This window comes from Peromyscus leucopus, chromosome 13 (genome assembly GCF_004664715.2).
Source record: "Peromyscus leucopus breed LL Stock chromosome 13, UCI_PerLeu_2.1, whole genome shotgun sequence".
NCBI lineage: Eukaryota > Metazoa > Chordata > Mammalia > Rodentia > Cricetidae > Peromyscus > Peromyscus leucopus.
In genome coordinates, this window is record NC_051074.1 from 32397773 (window position 1) to 32412339 (window position 14567).

Sequence of the window (14567 nt, forward strand, 5' to 3'; positions counted from 1 at the left end):
ACTTGATTCTCTTATCTCATATTATCGGTGATGGCACCAAACTCTTTCTTGCAGCATGGCGGAAGCGACATTAAATGGGTCGATGGTGGCAAACCACTTTTCAAAGTGTCAACGTTTGTTGTATCAACAGTGAACACTCAGGTGAGTGTCATGTTCTAAAGTGGAGACCTAGACTATGATATAATATGATGGTGGCTCCTGCATGTATAGGAGAAATGTATCATTTCGTGAGTTGTTTAATGGGCAGCTGGCTGAACTTGCCAAGAAAGATAACTTAACGTGTAATTTTACACCTCTTTCAAGACAAAGTGCCCTAACTCCTTAAGTAATACAACTTGAGGCCAAAATGCAGAAGTGTATTTAGCATATGAATGTCTACTCATAGTATGATTTCCTCATACTTACAACTCCCAGATCTAAAACCTGTTCAGTGGTAAAAACAAATACATTTGACATTTACCCCAAAACTAAGCCTAATCCCCATGCCTACCCAGGACTATGAGATAGACAGGACTTCAGTAGACAGTCACTTTGACCAGTTCCTGGCTTGGTGACTGAACAAGTTACTTTGGCCTCTGTGGGTCTCAAGTCTTATTCAGGAAAATGGTATACATAAAATATCACTACTTAAGCTTGTGATGAATACCAAAGAAAGAAATTCATGTGAAGGTAATAGTAATTCATGAGCTATATCACATGCTGTCTACACACACGTAATTGATAAACTGTAAGCTTACTCTTTCTGCTGTGAGGCAGCTTTTTTGTTTTGTACTGTTTTATCTCAACCTCATATTTGGCTCCTAAGAATAATTAAATAATCCAGGTTCCATGTAGAGATAAGCACAGAGATAACACAGATAAAGATTCACAGATATGATTTTAAAATTAATAAAGTTCAGTGTTTCAAGGAAACTTCCATCCTCATCCCCAGTCCTGGATCCCACAGCTGATTATACCCACCTCATCTTGTTTTCCAAAGGTCCAAGGCCCTCGTCTCCTATACTCTGACTTCCAACCCATACTGCATTCCTTTAACTTCTCCAAGACGTTTTTGGTACCTGCCCTTCTTCAGCCAGGGAGAAAAGCACCTGCCCACTCTCTCTGCCTTCTGCTCATCGATCTGGTCAATTCACCCTTATCGTTCAGATCTGAGGTCAACTGTCACTTCATGTCTCCTAAGTCTTACTGGTTCCCTGAGCCTACAGACAATGCTGGGCTGTCTTGTAACCTGCTCAGATGGCATCTTGCTTTTATTGTGAAGCACTTCTCAAGCTGTGAATAAATAAGTACATATGGAAGCTGTGGTATGATGCTGGTCATGTTGTCATGATGGACAGCCCATAGCTGATGTGATCATGTCTGCCCTGCCTTTCTTCTGTCAAAAAGACCTACCAGGGGCCTGACACACAGTCGGCTTTCACTAAATAATGACTAACTGGACAAATATATGCAGACATATCTAAGAGGAAAACACTGTCACTAGTTAAGAAATAAACTGCAAATAGGAAACAGAAACATCACACACTCAAATGCCAGTATGAGGAAAATCCATGCTGGATGCCCATGTAGTATGTACTGCAAGAGAAACATCAGAAATATATCTCAAACTCAAATATTCTTTCATTTCTTGACTATATAACTTAGCTCAGAACTTAGAATTTCAGCAGATTTCAACAGATCAAAACCAAGATTTCTTGGGGTTTATGTCACACTTTTTGTTGTGTCCTAATATTAGGCTGATACAGCCACATCAAACCTGGAAATATTCCTAGACATGTCAAAGACAGCACAGTGTCCTGTGGGTCATAGATGATATAAGAGAGATTTATAAAGTTCTCTGGAATGTGGGCTGGAAAAATAAGGAACATTGGGGGAAAAAAGAAAGAGAGGGAGGGAGGGAGGGAGGGAGGGAAAAATAAAAGGATGGAAGGAAAAAAGAGAAACAGGCAGGGAGGCAGGTAAGGAGGGAGAGAAGAAAGGAAAGAAGGGAGGGAGGGAGGGAAGGAAAGAGAGAGGGAGGGAGGGAGAGAGGGAGCCAGCCAGCCAGTCAGCCAGCTAGACAGCCAACCAAGGGATGTCATTCTCTAGCTAGGGCTATTTGGCCAAGAGGGATGGGAGAACTCTGAGTATGAAATATTTGAGAGATTGGGCATTGTCATCCAGAGTGCTGGAGTTCAGTTAGGGACCTTGAGGTGACCTCTCTGTCTACTGAAAGAAGGGGCTCTAAGTCTGATGTCATGGGGAAACGCTGCTTAGAAGTGCTTGCCACCATCACTCAGAGTTTGTGTGCCACCACAGATAAACACTTCTTCTGCCTTTGCAGGACCCACATGTGAATGCATTTTTCCATCAGTGCCAAAAGAGAGAAAAAGACATGTCTCAGTCACCTACCTCGAGTTTTGTCCGTGCTTGTAAGGTAACAGGATGTGCAGATTTAGTGGTTTGTGGCATAGAAACTGGCAAAGAAAACCTATTTCCCACTGAATAGCAAACTAAGAAGTGATGGTCATTGGGGACTTGAAAAGACTTTACAGTTTAGGGAGCAAATGAGTTTCACTTCATACTTTCTACATGGTTCTGTTCACATGAAAAGGAGAAAAGGCAAAGATCAGTTTTTTATCCTAAACAGAAATCTTTGAAAATGAGAATGTATTTACCATTGCTAATTAAGCAGAGTCCTTTCAACATGACCTACACCTTCTGCCATAGTGACACAGGAAAGCGAATGACCAGATAAAGGGGGAGCCACGGTGATCACGTGATCACATTGTATTCCTAAAAACACCTGCAGATTGTGCTGGGCTACCTCCCCTCATTTCTTTACATGTTTCTTCTCATCAACTCACTGCAGAACTTACTGAATGTGGACAAGATCCACTCAATCATCAGCCTCCTGCCTATCATCCTGAATCAGCTCTTCAAAATTCTAGTGCAGAATGAGGAAGAAGAAATCACTGCGACCGTCACCAGGTATCCATAGCAACCCTGGGGCAGGGGAAAGATTGTGCCACCCTTCCTCAGACAGAACCCTGATGATTGATTCTGACTAAATAGCCACATTTGTGTACATTTCGTATGAACATGCTTTTCAGATTTAAGCATTTCTCACTCCCAAACCCTTGTTTTCAGATTCCTGACTATAATCATTAGTGGAACACTAGATTTTTTTTTCTTTTGTGATTTAAACGTTTTATTTTGAGATAATTGGAGATTCATTAGAAGTTAAAAGGGGTAATATGGAGAGAATAAGTATACTCATTATTTAGTCTTCCCCACTCTCAATACACACACACACACACACACACACACACACACACACACACACACACACACCTATCTGTGTATGTATGAAATTATACAGTTAGCTTTTCCACTCATCACAATTCTCTGAAGATTCACCCAGGTTGTCCATCTATGACTAGGTCACTTCTTTTCATGGGTGAGTAGTATTCTATGGTATGGATTGTATCACAGTTTGTTTAAGGATTCATTTGTTGAAAGACATCTGAAATTTTCCTATTTGGGGTCTATAATGAACGCAGTCCCTATAAATGTTCATATATAAATTCTAGGTCAGCATAACTCTAATGCCTGACTTCTGATGTGAATCCACAGTAGCGCAATGGCTGTACAATTCGTTGGCTGAATATTAGATTTTTTTTTTTAGAAACTGCTAGAATGTTTACCAAAATAGTTGTATCATTTCATAGTCCCACAGAATCTTTTTAATTGCAGTTTCCTTTCTTTTGTGTTAAATTTAGTCAAACCATACTCTTCCAGCATCACTATTAAGTCTAGTCATAAACTTAGAATTCTGCATTTATATTATCTTGAATTAATAATTTAAACATATATTTGTTGTGTGTTTCAAAAATAGCCCTAGCATTAGGAAAAGATCACAGCTAGTATTGAAATATTGACTGTTTCTTCCTTGTTCATATTATTTATCTTTTCTACAATGAAGGCTTTTAGCTTTGTTTTTAACATAAAACCCCGAAGTTCTGGGAAATTAAAGTATGAGTATCAGTTCCACAAACATCCAGTTCTGGACCCAGATTAAAAATCTCAAATTGTGGCATCAACTAGTGTCCCTTTCAGCTGAGTATTATGTCAATGTTGAGAAGACTTTTAAATATTGCAGCTAACAGATCTGTTAGCTTCTGAGATCTCCCAAAGCTCTCCAGCCATGCAGCAACTGATCATGTTAATATGAAAAAATATCAACATACCACTGCTACATGAAACCCTAGCCCAGCTAATGAGGGAAATATACAGCTTAACCTAATCTCTTTTTCCAAAAATAGGTCTTCTGCTCACTGGTTGAAAGGTGAGCCCTTTAAAATGGAACATGGGCACTAATCAGAGCCTAATTAGGTACTTAAAATTATCCCTTTTCCAGGAAGACAATGTCAGCAAGTGCAGAGACCACAAGTAGTGCATTCAGCTCGGAGGAAATGTCTCCAGTGTGACCTCATGCCCTAAGACCTTACTTACCTTACCTTACCTTACCTTACCTTACCTTACCTTACCTTACCTTACCTTCTTAGTGGGTTCTTGGAATGCTTCTGTTTGGAAATTACTCCCAGGTGATAGAGATATGTCACGTGCCCTCTGTTGGGAGTGAGGAAGGCAAGAGAAGAGTGTGATTTGGCTGGTTCATTCATTCATTCATTCATGAAATACCCCATTTTCCAAGTATTCTAAGACAGTAGAATCTTTATATCTTCAGCCAGGCCACTGAACATCCTTGCTTTTCCAGGGTTCTGGCTGACATTGTGGCCAAGTGTCATGAGGAGCAGCTAGACCATTCGGTCCAGTCATACATTAAGGTACGGAGTCGCCACTAGGGCACTGATCATGTGCCCTGTGCTGTGTGGCTTGTCTTGTTTCCTGTCTGCACTAAGAGGGAGGGTCTCGCCCTGAAGTTGGATGGTGCCCACCATGGTCAGAACACAAGTTCACCTTAGAAGAATTCCATTTCTTTGCATTAATGGGCTAGCTGTATTGTTTAAATGTAAAAGCACTGTGTGCATGTGTAAATGAATCTCAATGTGGGAATGGTGGAAAGAAAAAAGACAGAAAAGAAAGCTAAAGTGTTGCTCCTTTGAAGTTGACATTAGAAATATATAAAATTTCTATGCTAATGAAGAAAGACTTCTGCGGGTTTGTTGAATGCTCTGTGTTTCTTCTGTATTGTTTTCTTAGCTCTTTTTATTGTTTTCTCAGGCATTATTTCATTTTCCCAGTTACTGTATATTTGTACCTGCTTCTGGTATGTTAAGTCCTTTATCTTCTGGCATGAACCATTTGCCCATCTCATTGGTGTGCACTGCTTCCTCAGTGTCCCTTGTCAAGTGTCCACTTGGAGATGTTCTAGTCTCATTTTCAATTGGCTGTGAATCGATGCCAATGAACTTGTGGTGATGTTTGCATTCTCATAGCTCTGCTCCAAATATCCTTTCATTGAAAGCAAAATACAAGCATCCTCAATTGCTTTATGATACATACAAAACTTACATTTCCATTTTGTATACACAGACTGGATCTTTGGAGATATTGCTTTTTAAAGGAAATATATTCAAGTCATACATAGGGATAAACATATACATTCTAGATGTCTAGAAATGCAACTGGAGAAGAATTGGGGTCTTCTGTGATAGAAGCTTCTTTAACAATGATTAGTGTCATAGAAATGTTGCTACAAAAGGAAGTAGTTAAAAATCTCGTTCCGGAATGAACCACTCTGAGATTCCACGTGCATGGATTCCTATCTATGTATTTTCTATGAGAAGTGTTAGATGTCTTCCCCAAGTACCAAAGCATGAGTTGTGACCCTCCTTAAAAGAGCCTGCATTCTAGAATAGTCATTTCACAGCCCCTTCCTTAGAATATAATTGTACCTGCTAGGACCCTGACTTCAATTACCAAAAGCTAATTACACCCACAAATACCATGTAGTTTGCTCTGTGCTTAATAGAGGCGCATCACTTACTTTGCTAGTGGATTGATGAGTGTATTTGTTAATGTAATTATCTGGGAAGAGTTTATCTTCTCAATACTTACTTTCTATTTCAATCCACAAAGAGACCAAATAGAATAAAATAATTCCTTGAATCATTGTACTTCATTCAGACAACACCATTTCAACTGTAGTATCAATTTCCTTGTTCTAATGGAGTTGTTTAAAAATATATTAAGAACTTCAGCTGTTGTGGCTACTTCTGTCATCACCAAGGCCAGCTCCTGTGAGAACCTCGGATGCTCAGACACTTACTCTGTGGTGCTCTTGGAAATGCATCTTGGAATAGGCTTCATTCTCACCCAGAAAACATGAAATATCTTGACAAGAGTGTCACATTCTGCAATACAGAAGAGAAGTGGTTTACCCTTTGTTCTAAAGTAGCTCAAATCCAGAGATATACTTTCGTGGAATTTCAGATTGACAATTCCTAAGGATATTTTAGAATTTATTTTGAAATAAACAAACACTTCCTAATAAGTACAACCAACTTGTGGATCAGTCTGGGGAAAAAAAATCCCTAAACTAAGAAGTGAGAGACTTCAGTGTAAGCAGTGAAGTGCTCTGAGAAGTGAACCTCAGGAAACCTCAGCTGTTTCCTCTGATACAGAAGAGGAGACAGACTAGACGAGGACCCAGACGTATGATTCTGTGATCAGACTCCTGCTAAGGTATATGGTTAACAGCCTGACCTTGAGCTAAGAGTTTGAAATTATTTTTACCAGAGGTGGAAGGGAAACATTTAACATATAGGTATATATTAAGTCCCACCCCTAGGAACATTGTAAGCAACTGATGGGCTGATTCCAAGACATGCTTGTATATCCTTGGGTGATGTTATAGTAATTGTAATTTGTATTTATCCACAAGTAAACAAAACACCATTTCAAGTTCAGTGGTACCAGCTGCTAACTCACTCCATCTACGGTATCAAAACTGCACACATACACTGTGTCTTTTTCAAAGATGTGTGTCTGCGTCAATCTAATTAAATGCTGCGCTTCACAGGGGTTTGTAGCACCAACAATTCTAAGAAACAGGTTTGTAAGGTTAGACTAGTCCAGTGCTAGTTGAAACAAAACACCCTTCAGGCTAAATAAATGTGTAGGATTCAACAGTTGATGGTAAGTTTGTCTTCATAGGAAGTTCAATGCTTAGGGGAAACTAATTACCCTTAGCTGTAGCTGGTTTTATGAGCCCATTAGCTTTCTGTCTTCCCTTTGAGATGAACTTCAAACCTCAGGGCCTACCCTGGTGCTGAGGTCCTTCGAGGTCCAAAGAAAGGGTTAGAGATCCAACAGTAAATGCACCAGTCTCCTGCCTGTCTTCCCTCTAAGTTGTAGTCTATTCTAAATTATGAATATCATGAAGACAATACCTTTCTTGAGGCAAACCCAACTCATAAACAAACTACTATAATTCAATATGAAGCATTTAATGTCTTTGAAATATGTGTATTCATATGTATGTATTGATGTTCTTAAAATATATGAAGAAATAAAGAAGGTTATCACCAAGATAGTCCTTGGGGAGAAAAAACAGGAAAGTAAGCAGCGTTCATTATCTTACTGATGGCTGATGTTCATCAACCTCTTGATAGCTGTGTCTAGCATAGGTGATAAAACCTGGGCTTATGGGGCGCTCACCTCCTCACTTCTGGAAGGCACCTGCTTCCCCACTTGGCTATTTGAGTGGGTGCTCTACCCTTTCAGGATGAAGAATTGCTACCATGCCACCTGTTGCCAGTGGAAGGAAAGAGAAGGGGAGTGTGTCCTAAGTAGGTGGGTCCAAGCCCTCCATGACTCCTTGAACCTGCTCAATGGCTCTCTGGCCCTTTCTCTTGATTTCTACAGAAAGAGTGTCAAGGAGAGCTTAGGTGAGCAAGGCCCTTTGCAGAAGCAAAGACCCCAACTAGGAGCAAGTGTGTCCTGCTCTTCCCATCAGGCCTCCGCTGACTCCATGACTAAAGCTGACACAAGCAGCAGCTGATTATGAGAAATGAGTTGTTCGTGTAGGGTCATCTTCGAAACCTTTTAAGAGTAATTAACTTTGTTCATTTATCTGGGTTTTCTTCAGTTTGTATTCAAGACCAGGTCCTACAAAGAGAGAACAATACATGAGGAACTGGCTAAAAATTTGAGTGATCTTTTGAAGTCAAATGATTCAACGATAGTCAAGCATGTCCTAAAGGTAATCCTCTTCATCACAGCGCATAAGTTGCTAGCAGTGGATACAGAATTCTATCGCTCGAAGGTGATAGGACTCACTGATTTCCACAAGTCATTTTCCCTCTAATTTCTGACATAAGTTTCATATCAAAACTTAATTATATCAAGTTATCAATTAAAAGTGGGGTCTTCTATGTCAAGAAACAGAGAGAGGCCGGGCGGTGGTGGCGCACGCCTTTAATCCCAGCACTCGGGAGGCAGAGCCAGGCGGATCTCTGTGAGTTCGAGGCCAGCCTGGGCTACCAAGTGAGTCCCAGGAAAGGCGCAAAGCTACACAGAGAAACCCTGTCTCGAAAAACCAAAAAAAAAAAAAAAAAGAAACAGAGAGGAGCAAGTTGCACCAAGTTTAGTCCTTTGATCTAAAGGCAGAATGAATTACTATTAAAAATTGTCTGGAAATATTCACAAACAGTAAGTATAACACAAAGCTTGTTCAGCTAGTTATAGTAGGAAAAAATAGGAAAGAACTGTAATGGCATATTAATGAGCATATTGACAATAGAGGATAAGTGAGTAACAGCCAGTTTTCGATCTCAAGTTGTAACGTGTGCAGGGAGATGAAAAAGATACAGTGAAAAAACTATAAAATGATGTTGGAACCCTGAATTTAGATTCAAGTTTTTTGTCTATCGTGATTTGACAAATTCATCTGATTGGGTCCAACTGATTGCAAATATCTAGAAAGGCAATATGACATCATAAGCCATCAGTATAAGTTCACAAAAATCTGACTGACCAAGTAGTTTATTTTTAAGAAGCCTTCTGAGTATATTCATCGTATCTATTCAACTGATATATTTCAGGCACCTGCCTACCTTCAAGCAGTCAGACTCCTAGGCACATGGAATGTATTAGAGAGGTGACTTAAGTTCCATGCCTTTGGGTGCTTACTGGGAGGAAAGAGCTAGGGATATAATTTAATCATAAATTATATGTTGATGGCAAGTCACATGGGAAAAGAAAGTGTGGAGAAGTTCAAAGAAATAAGCAACTCTACTAGGGTGGGCAGGTGACCTGATAGAGAAGGGGACACTTGAGGAAAAGGGAAGGGAGCTGGCCATGGGGATTTCAGAGTAGAACACTGTAGGTGTGGGAAAGGCCTTACCTATTCAATAAGGCTGTAGATAACTCTGAGTCTGAGAGCACCACTGTGGGCAAGGATGGGAGCGGTTAGATGAAGTCAGAGAAGCCATGAGCAGTCTGCCATGCCTGTGGACCACCATGAGAATGGAGAGAATCTGTTGAATATGGAAACAAATGGCGGAACATTTGGTACAATGAGTTTGGGACAGGATAGGAAATGGAGGTAGTTGCAGTGTGCCTTGGATTCCTTAAACACTTTTGATAGTGTGGGTTTCAGTTTCACTCTCAAGCAGACACTTTTTTCATTTCTTCAGGGAAGTGATCCCTTCATTAAGCCACATCTGCTTCTTTAGAATGGACGTCAACCTCTCGTCCCCTTCACCTAAGCCAATCTCTTGGACTTAAGGTGATGGTCCACAAGGGTCACCACAGCATTGCACTAGCCAGAAACTGGATGTGATTCAATTGCTCTGTGGTAGTACAGCAGAGAGATTCATGATGATTGAATATGTAGTGTGGTATTGCGATGTGACCCCATGCTAATGAGTCTCCATAATGAGACTCTAAACGAGGTTTGTTGAATTAAAAAGGTAGTCTCAGGAGAATAGGTAGAGAATAGCAAATTTTATGTGGTGTTCAGTGGTAGAAAAAGGTAAATACACTTTCAACGTGTAAGTATTGGTGGGAAAATGATTAACACATAGCAAAATGAGCACAAAATTAAGAGCCCAGTGATGAGCCTATCACAAAAGCTTTATTTTAGTTTTGTTAACTTAAGTGAAACAAATATTCATGAATAAATCTTTCATGAACAAATGCTCAAAAAGTCATCTCAAGTAAACTGTACACTTTTTAGCTTCAACTTTTTGATATTATTAAGGAGCTAATGTACGTAATAATGTATGATGTGAGCTATGACAAGTATAACTTTGATAAATGTCATCCTAACGTAACAGAGAATGTGTTACTGCCCTGGTCCATTTACTTACTAATTTACTAATTTACTTTAAGGTAAAAAAAAGTAGTAATATTGTATTGTAAAGATCATAATCATCATTATTTTTACATAGATTAATAAATCTTTTATTGTCGTTTTCCCTTATAGCATTCTTGGTTCTTCTTTGCAATTATTCTAAAATCAATGGCACAGCACTTGATTGATACAAATAAAATTCAGGTAAGATCATAGGTAATATAGCAGTGTAATATCATCCAACAATTACACTAATGAACATGTTCTCATTAGTTCCACTTTTATTGGCTGTGTAAAACCTTAGCAATTTATGTTAATTGCTTTTTAAGTACAAGAACTGATCATGTATGTTAATAAGGGCCCATTCAGAAGCAGATGCTAAGACAAAATTACAATTGCAAAATCTATTGGGGAGAAGTAATTATAAAGGACAAATGGAAAAAAAAAAGAGGTAGGCAGATCTGATACCTATGAGAGAAAATGGAGAAGGAAGGGGTGTTGGTTTAAATGAGCCTGGCACTAAAGGAGCTTTCAGCCTGGCCAGTGCATCATGTGGAAGCCGAGGATGCTAGCTGGAGGAATTGTACACTGCACAGGTCCTGCTGGCAAGTCTCAGCCAGCTCCATCACTGAATGGAAAAAGCTGAGATAATGCGTTTTTGCCATGAGTGATTGATTGGGTCTGGGGCATAGCAAGTTTTTACGTGTTTTATACTAGTTAAGGAAATGTCTGGGCTTCTACAGTCCACAGTTATGATGGCACATTGCACACAGTCATGAATCTGCTCCTTCACATCCCCCATCGCCTTCTCTTAGAAGAAGGGGGGTTGGTGGAATTAACTCCAGCTCCTATCACAGTCTCCTCAGAAGCTTACCTAAGCTCACCATCCCTTCTTCTACAATCCATTCCAGGTCCTCTTACTCTAGCTCAGAGCTGGGAAAGTCTTGGTGACCCACCAGAGAGTGTGGCCCAGACCCTCCTTCCAGAGTGGTCTGAATCTCTGGCAACCCCATTTCTGTAGCCAAGGTCGCTGCATGTGATCTGTGATTACTCACAGAGTCAGGGAATGAGAACCAACCCATGAGCACCCAAGGGAATACCTTGAGTTCTCACACACCTCTCTCGGCCTCCATTTGGATAGAGCCAAGAGAGGAGCACCAGTGTGGTGGTATTGTGTTCCCCAAAATATTGTGTACCTTAATAAATTTATCTGGGGTCAGAGAACAGACAGCCACTAGATACAAAGGCCAGAAAATGGTGGCACTCACACCTTTAATCCTAGCATTCCAGAGATAGAAATCCCTCTGGATCTCTGTGAGTTCAAGGCCACATTGGAAATAGCCAAGCATGGTGACACGCCTTTAATCCCAGAAAGCCAGCCTTTAATCCCAGGGACTGGTGGTAGAAAGCAGAAAGATATATAAGGCGTGAGAACCAGAAACTAGAAGCTTTTGGCTGGTTAAGCATTTGGGTGGTTGAGATTTTGGCTGGTTAAGCATTCATGCTTTTGAGCAGTAATTCAGCAGAGACCCATTCTGGATGAGGACTCAGAGGCCTCCAGTCTGAGGAGAAAAGACCAGTTGAGGATCGTCGAGGTGAGATAGATATGGCTTGTTCTGTCTCTCTGATCTACCAGCATTGACCCCAATACCTGGCTCCGGGTTTGATTTTATTAATAAGAACTTTTAAGATTCCTGCTACACACCAGTGTGCACCCCCACCTGGCATTACCACCACCACCAGAAGTAGATTCAGACAGTGTTGCAGTGGTGGGCACAGCAGATCAGTGACATTGTCCTGACTTGCCTTCCTGGTGGGGGACAGTCAATGTCAGAGCTCCCTCTGGCATCCTCACAAAGACAGCTCCAAACCATGGCCTCCATGTGCAATGTTTAATCCAAATGTTAGTTTCTTCTATATAAACTTCACATTTGGGACCAGGTAAATGACTTAGGGTAGCTCTTTGACACCCCATCCCATCCATCTAAATGTTATCAGAGCTTTAGTCAAGATTCCATCTTCAGTCCCTATAGGTCTGCATTCTTAGCAGGGTAGATATGAGGATGATTTGGGTTTCGAGCTAGGAATATCATGTAGATCCTGTGTTCAATAGTGCTTGAAGTATGCAAATGCCCTCCTCTTTCCAGCATTCATAGCCTTGGTAAATGTCCATAAGACCTTTGGAAGAAAAATAGATAGAATCATCACTGCATATAAGTTACTCGGTAGAGGTTTTGGAAGCTTTCCTCTTACTCAGCTTCCTCTTAATTCATATGCACTGTATGTAGAAGTTAACGCTGGTCAGAGACAGGATTGTGTCTACTTAAAGACACAGACCTCCATCTTCAAGTTGTCTGGCCCTAACTTCTTTGTTATAATTTCATATGGAATTATCCAGCTCTACAAGTCCCTCAGAGTTGAGCTTTCTTGGATGTCCCTATAGCCTTACCACTAATCACAATGCCCTAGCCAAGCACGTCACATGGTCTCTGTTACTAGAGTGACCCATTATCTCCATGGCTGTTAATGAGTCAGTACTATGGCTGCTTCTGCTACCAACACACACCAGACACCATGGAACATGACAGTAATGGTAGTACCAGCACCTTGATGGTGGCTTGTGCTCATTGGAATATTTGCTGTGCTTTCCTATGCAATTTCATGTTCTAACAGGCACAATGGGCTCTGTTAACAGCAATTCCCTCATGTACACTTTCTTCTACATCTCTACTCCAGCCCTTATCCTCTGCTACAGTAGCTAAGACATTTACAAATTTGACTCCAGGTGAGTTAAATCCATTTCTTGGGTCTGAAAAGCCATCAGTGCCTTATAGCAAGTTCCCTATCATTTAATCTTACATGCTCAAAAACCTTCTTAGCTATTAATTCTAATGCAAACCCTTTTATATCCTGTCCCTTAAATCAAACAGCCTCGGTGTCCAATATTAAGTCTCTTTCATGTTGCTCTTGTAGATGCTACCTGGTTTCCATAGCCAACTGTGGTATGTTCTCTATGACTTGATTAGGTCCAGGAAGCTGTTAGGTCAGGGCCTTTTAACCAAGAAACAGCTGGGTCAACTTGCCTAGAGTTTGACTATTTCCTTACAAAACCAAGGCTTTGTGGCATCTTCTCTAATGAGAAGAGCTGACGGTTAGAGGGATATAGAAGACACCATATAGGCATTAAAGGTTAAGAAAACACACAGGGATCCTTCCTCAGTGACAGAAACACTTACCCACACTTCCAGGTCCCAGCACTTTCCAACCATCACCTTGACTTTGGTAGAAGAGAAGCGTCTTCGCTATTCATCCATCTCTGCAGCAGTGAATATCTTCACCCCAATCCCTGTATGTGTTTTTTTTGTTTTGTTTTGTTTTGATTTTTGGATACACCTGCTTTCCTTCTTCTAGAAATAAGCATCTCCTTCCCCAAAGAAGAGGAAAATCTAACATGAAGATAAAAACGATTCTTATCTCTAAATTCTGCCCTGTGGGGATGCGAAATTCTCTCTCACTGCTGTAATCCCTGCTCTGCCACTGAAGTGCTGGGTAGTAAAAATGACACTGGACATCTAGACAGGGGCTGTTTATTTGAGCTGTAAGAGAATGGATTGGACTAAATTCTGCTACCAGTGTGACTGATGCGTATCTTCTCACATAGATAGGTCACAGAACAGACTGAGAACAAACTATCTAGACAGCCCATTGTGCCCAGAAATTCATGTTTCACTGATCCCAGTTGGCCTTTACGTCACCTACTTCAGCAGTAGCCCTCACATTAATTCACGCAGGAAGCCAGCTCCTTCCGTTTTCCTTACTAGTCTCCCTAGGAAAAGATGTCATCCTTTGACACAAAAGCATCCAAAGTAAACTTCTCCCAGGGCGTTTGCGTATTTTGTTTTATTTTCTCTTCTCTTTTAATTATGAAGTGAGTGGCTTTCCACATGGAAGGAATTTTAGTCATAAGTTTCTGGAGCAAGAATGTGTGGGGAATCTGAGGGATTCGGGTACAATGCCTCATTTGGTCTGCTGAGAGATGTGACGTGGCTGGATAGAGTACCCCTGCGTGGCCCCTGGTCTTCCGATTTAGGGGACGTTCATATTCCTGGGATCTGCTAAAGGTCTTCTCAGCACTGAGAAGCACCAGCAGGTCCGTGGAGCTGACTAGCTTTCTCCTCCCCATCACTCACTTGTTGCCAACAAAGCTCCCAAATGCCCCATACCTGGGTCCAGCCCTCATGATCTTGGCTGTCTCGAAGCCCAG

At 40.9% G+C, this 14567-nt stretch overlaps 1 protein-coding gene across 14 annotated transcripts in view; it reads left to right on the forward strand.

Moving 5' to 3' along the window:
- The window catches only part of Dock10 (dedicator of cytokinesis 10), a 248888-nt gene that overhangs the window by 177242 nt on the left and 57079 nt on the right, over nt 1-14567 (forward strand). For all 14 annotated transcript variants that reach the window (XM_037210228.1, XM_037210229.1, XM_028884109.2 and 11 more), the window contains exons 22-27: nt 55-141; nt 2324-2416; nt 2852-2970; nt 4760-4829; nt 8096-8209; nt 10436-10507. In XM_037210228.1, the coding sequence (XP_037066123.1) occupies nt 55-141; nt 2324-2416; nt 2852-2970; nt 4760-4829; nt 8096-8209; nt 10436-10507 (555 nt within the window). The remainder of the gene's footprint in view (nt 1-54; nt 142-2323; nt 2417-2851; nt 2971-4759; nt 4830-8095; nt 8210-10435; nt 10508-14567) is intronic.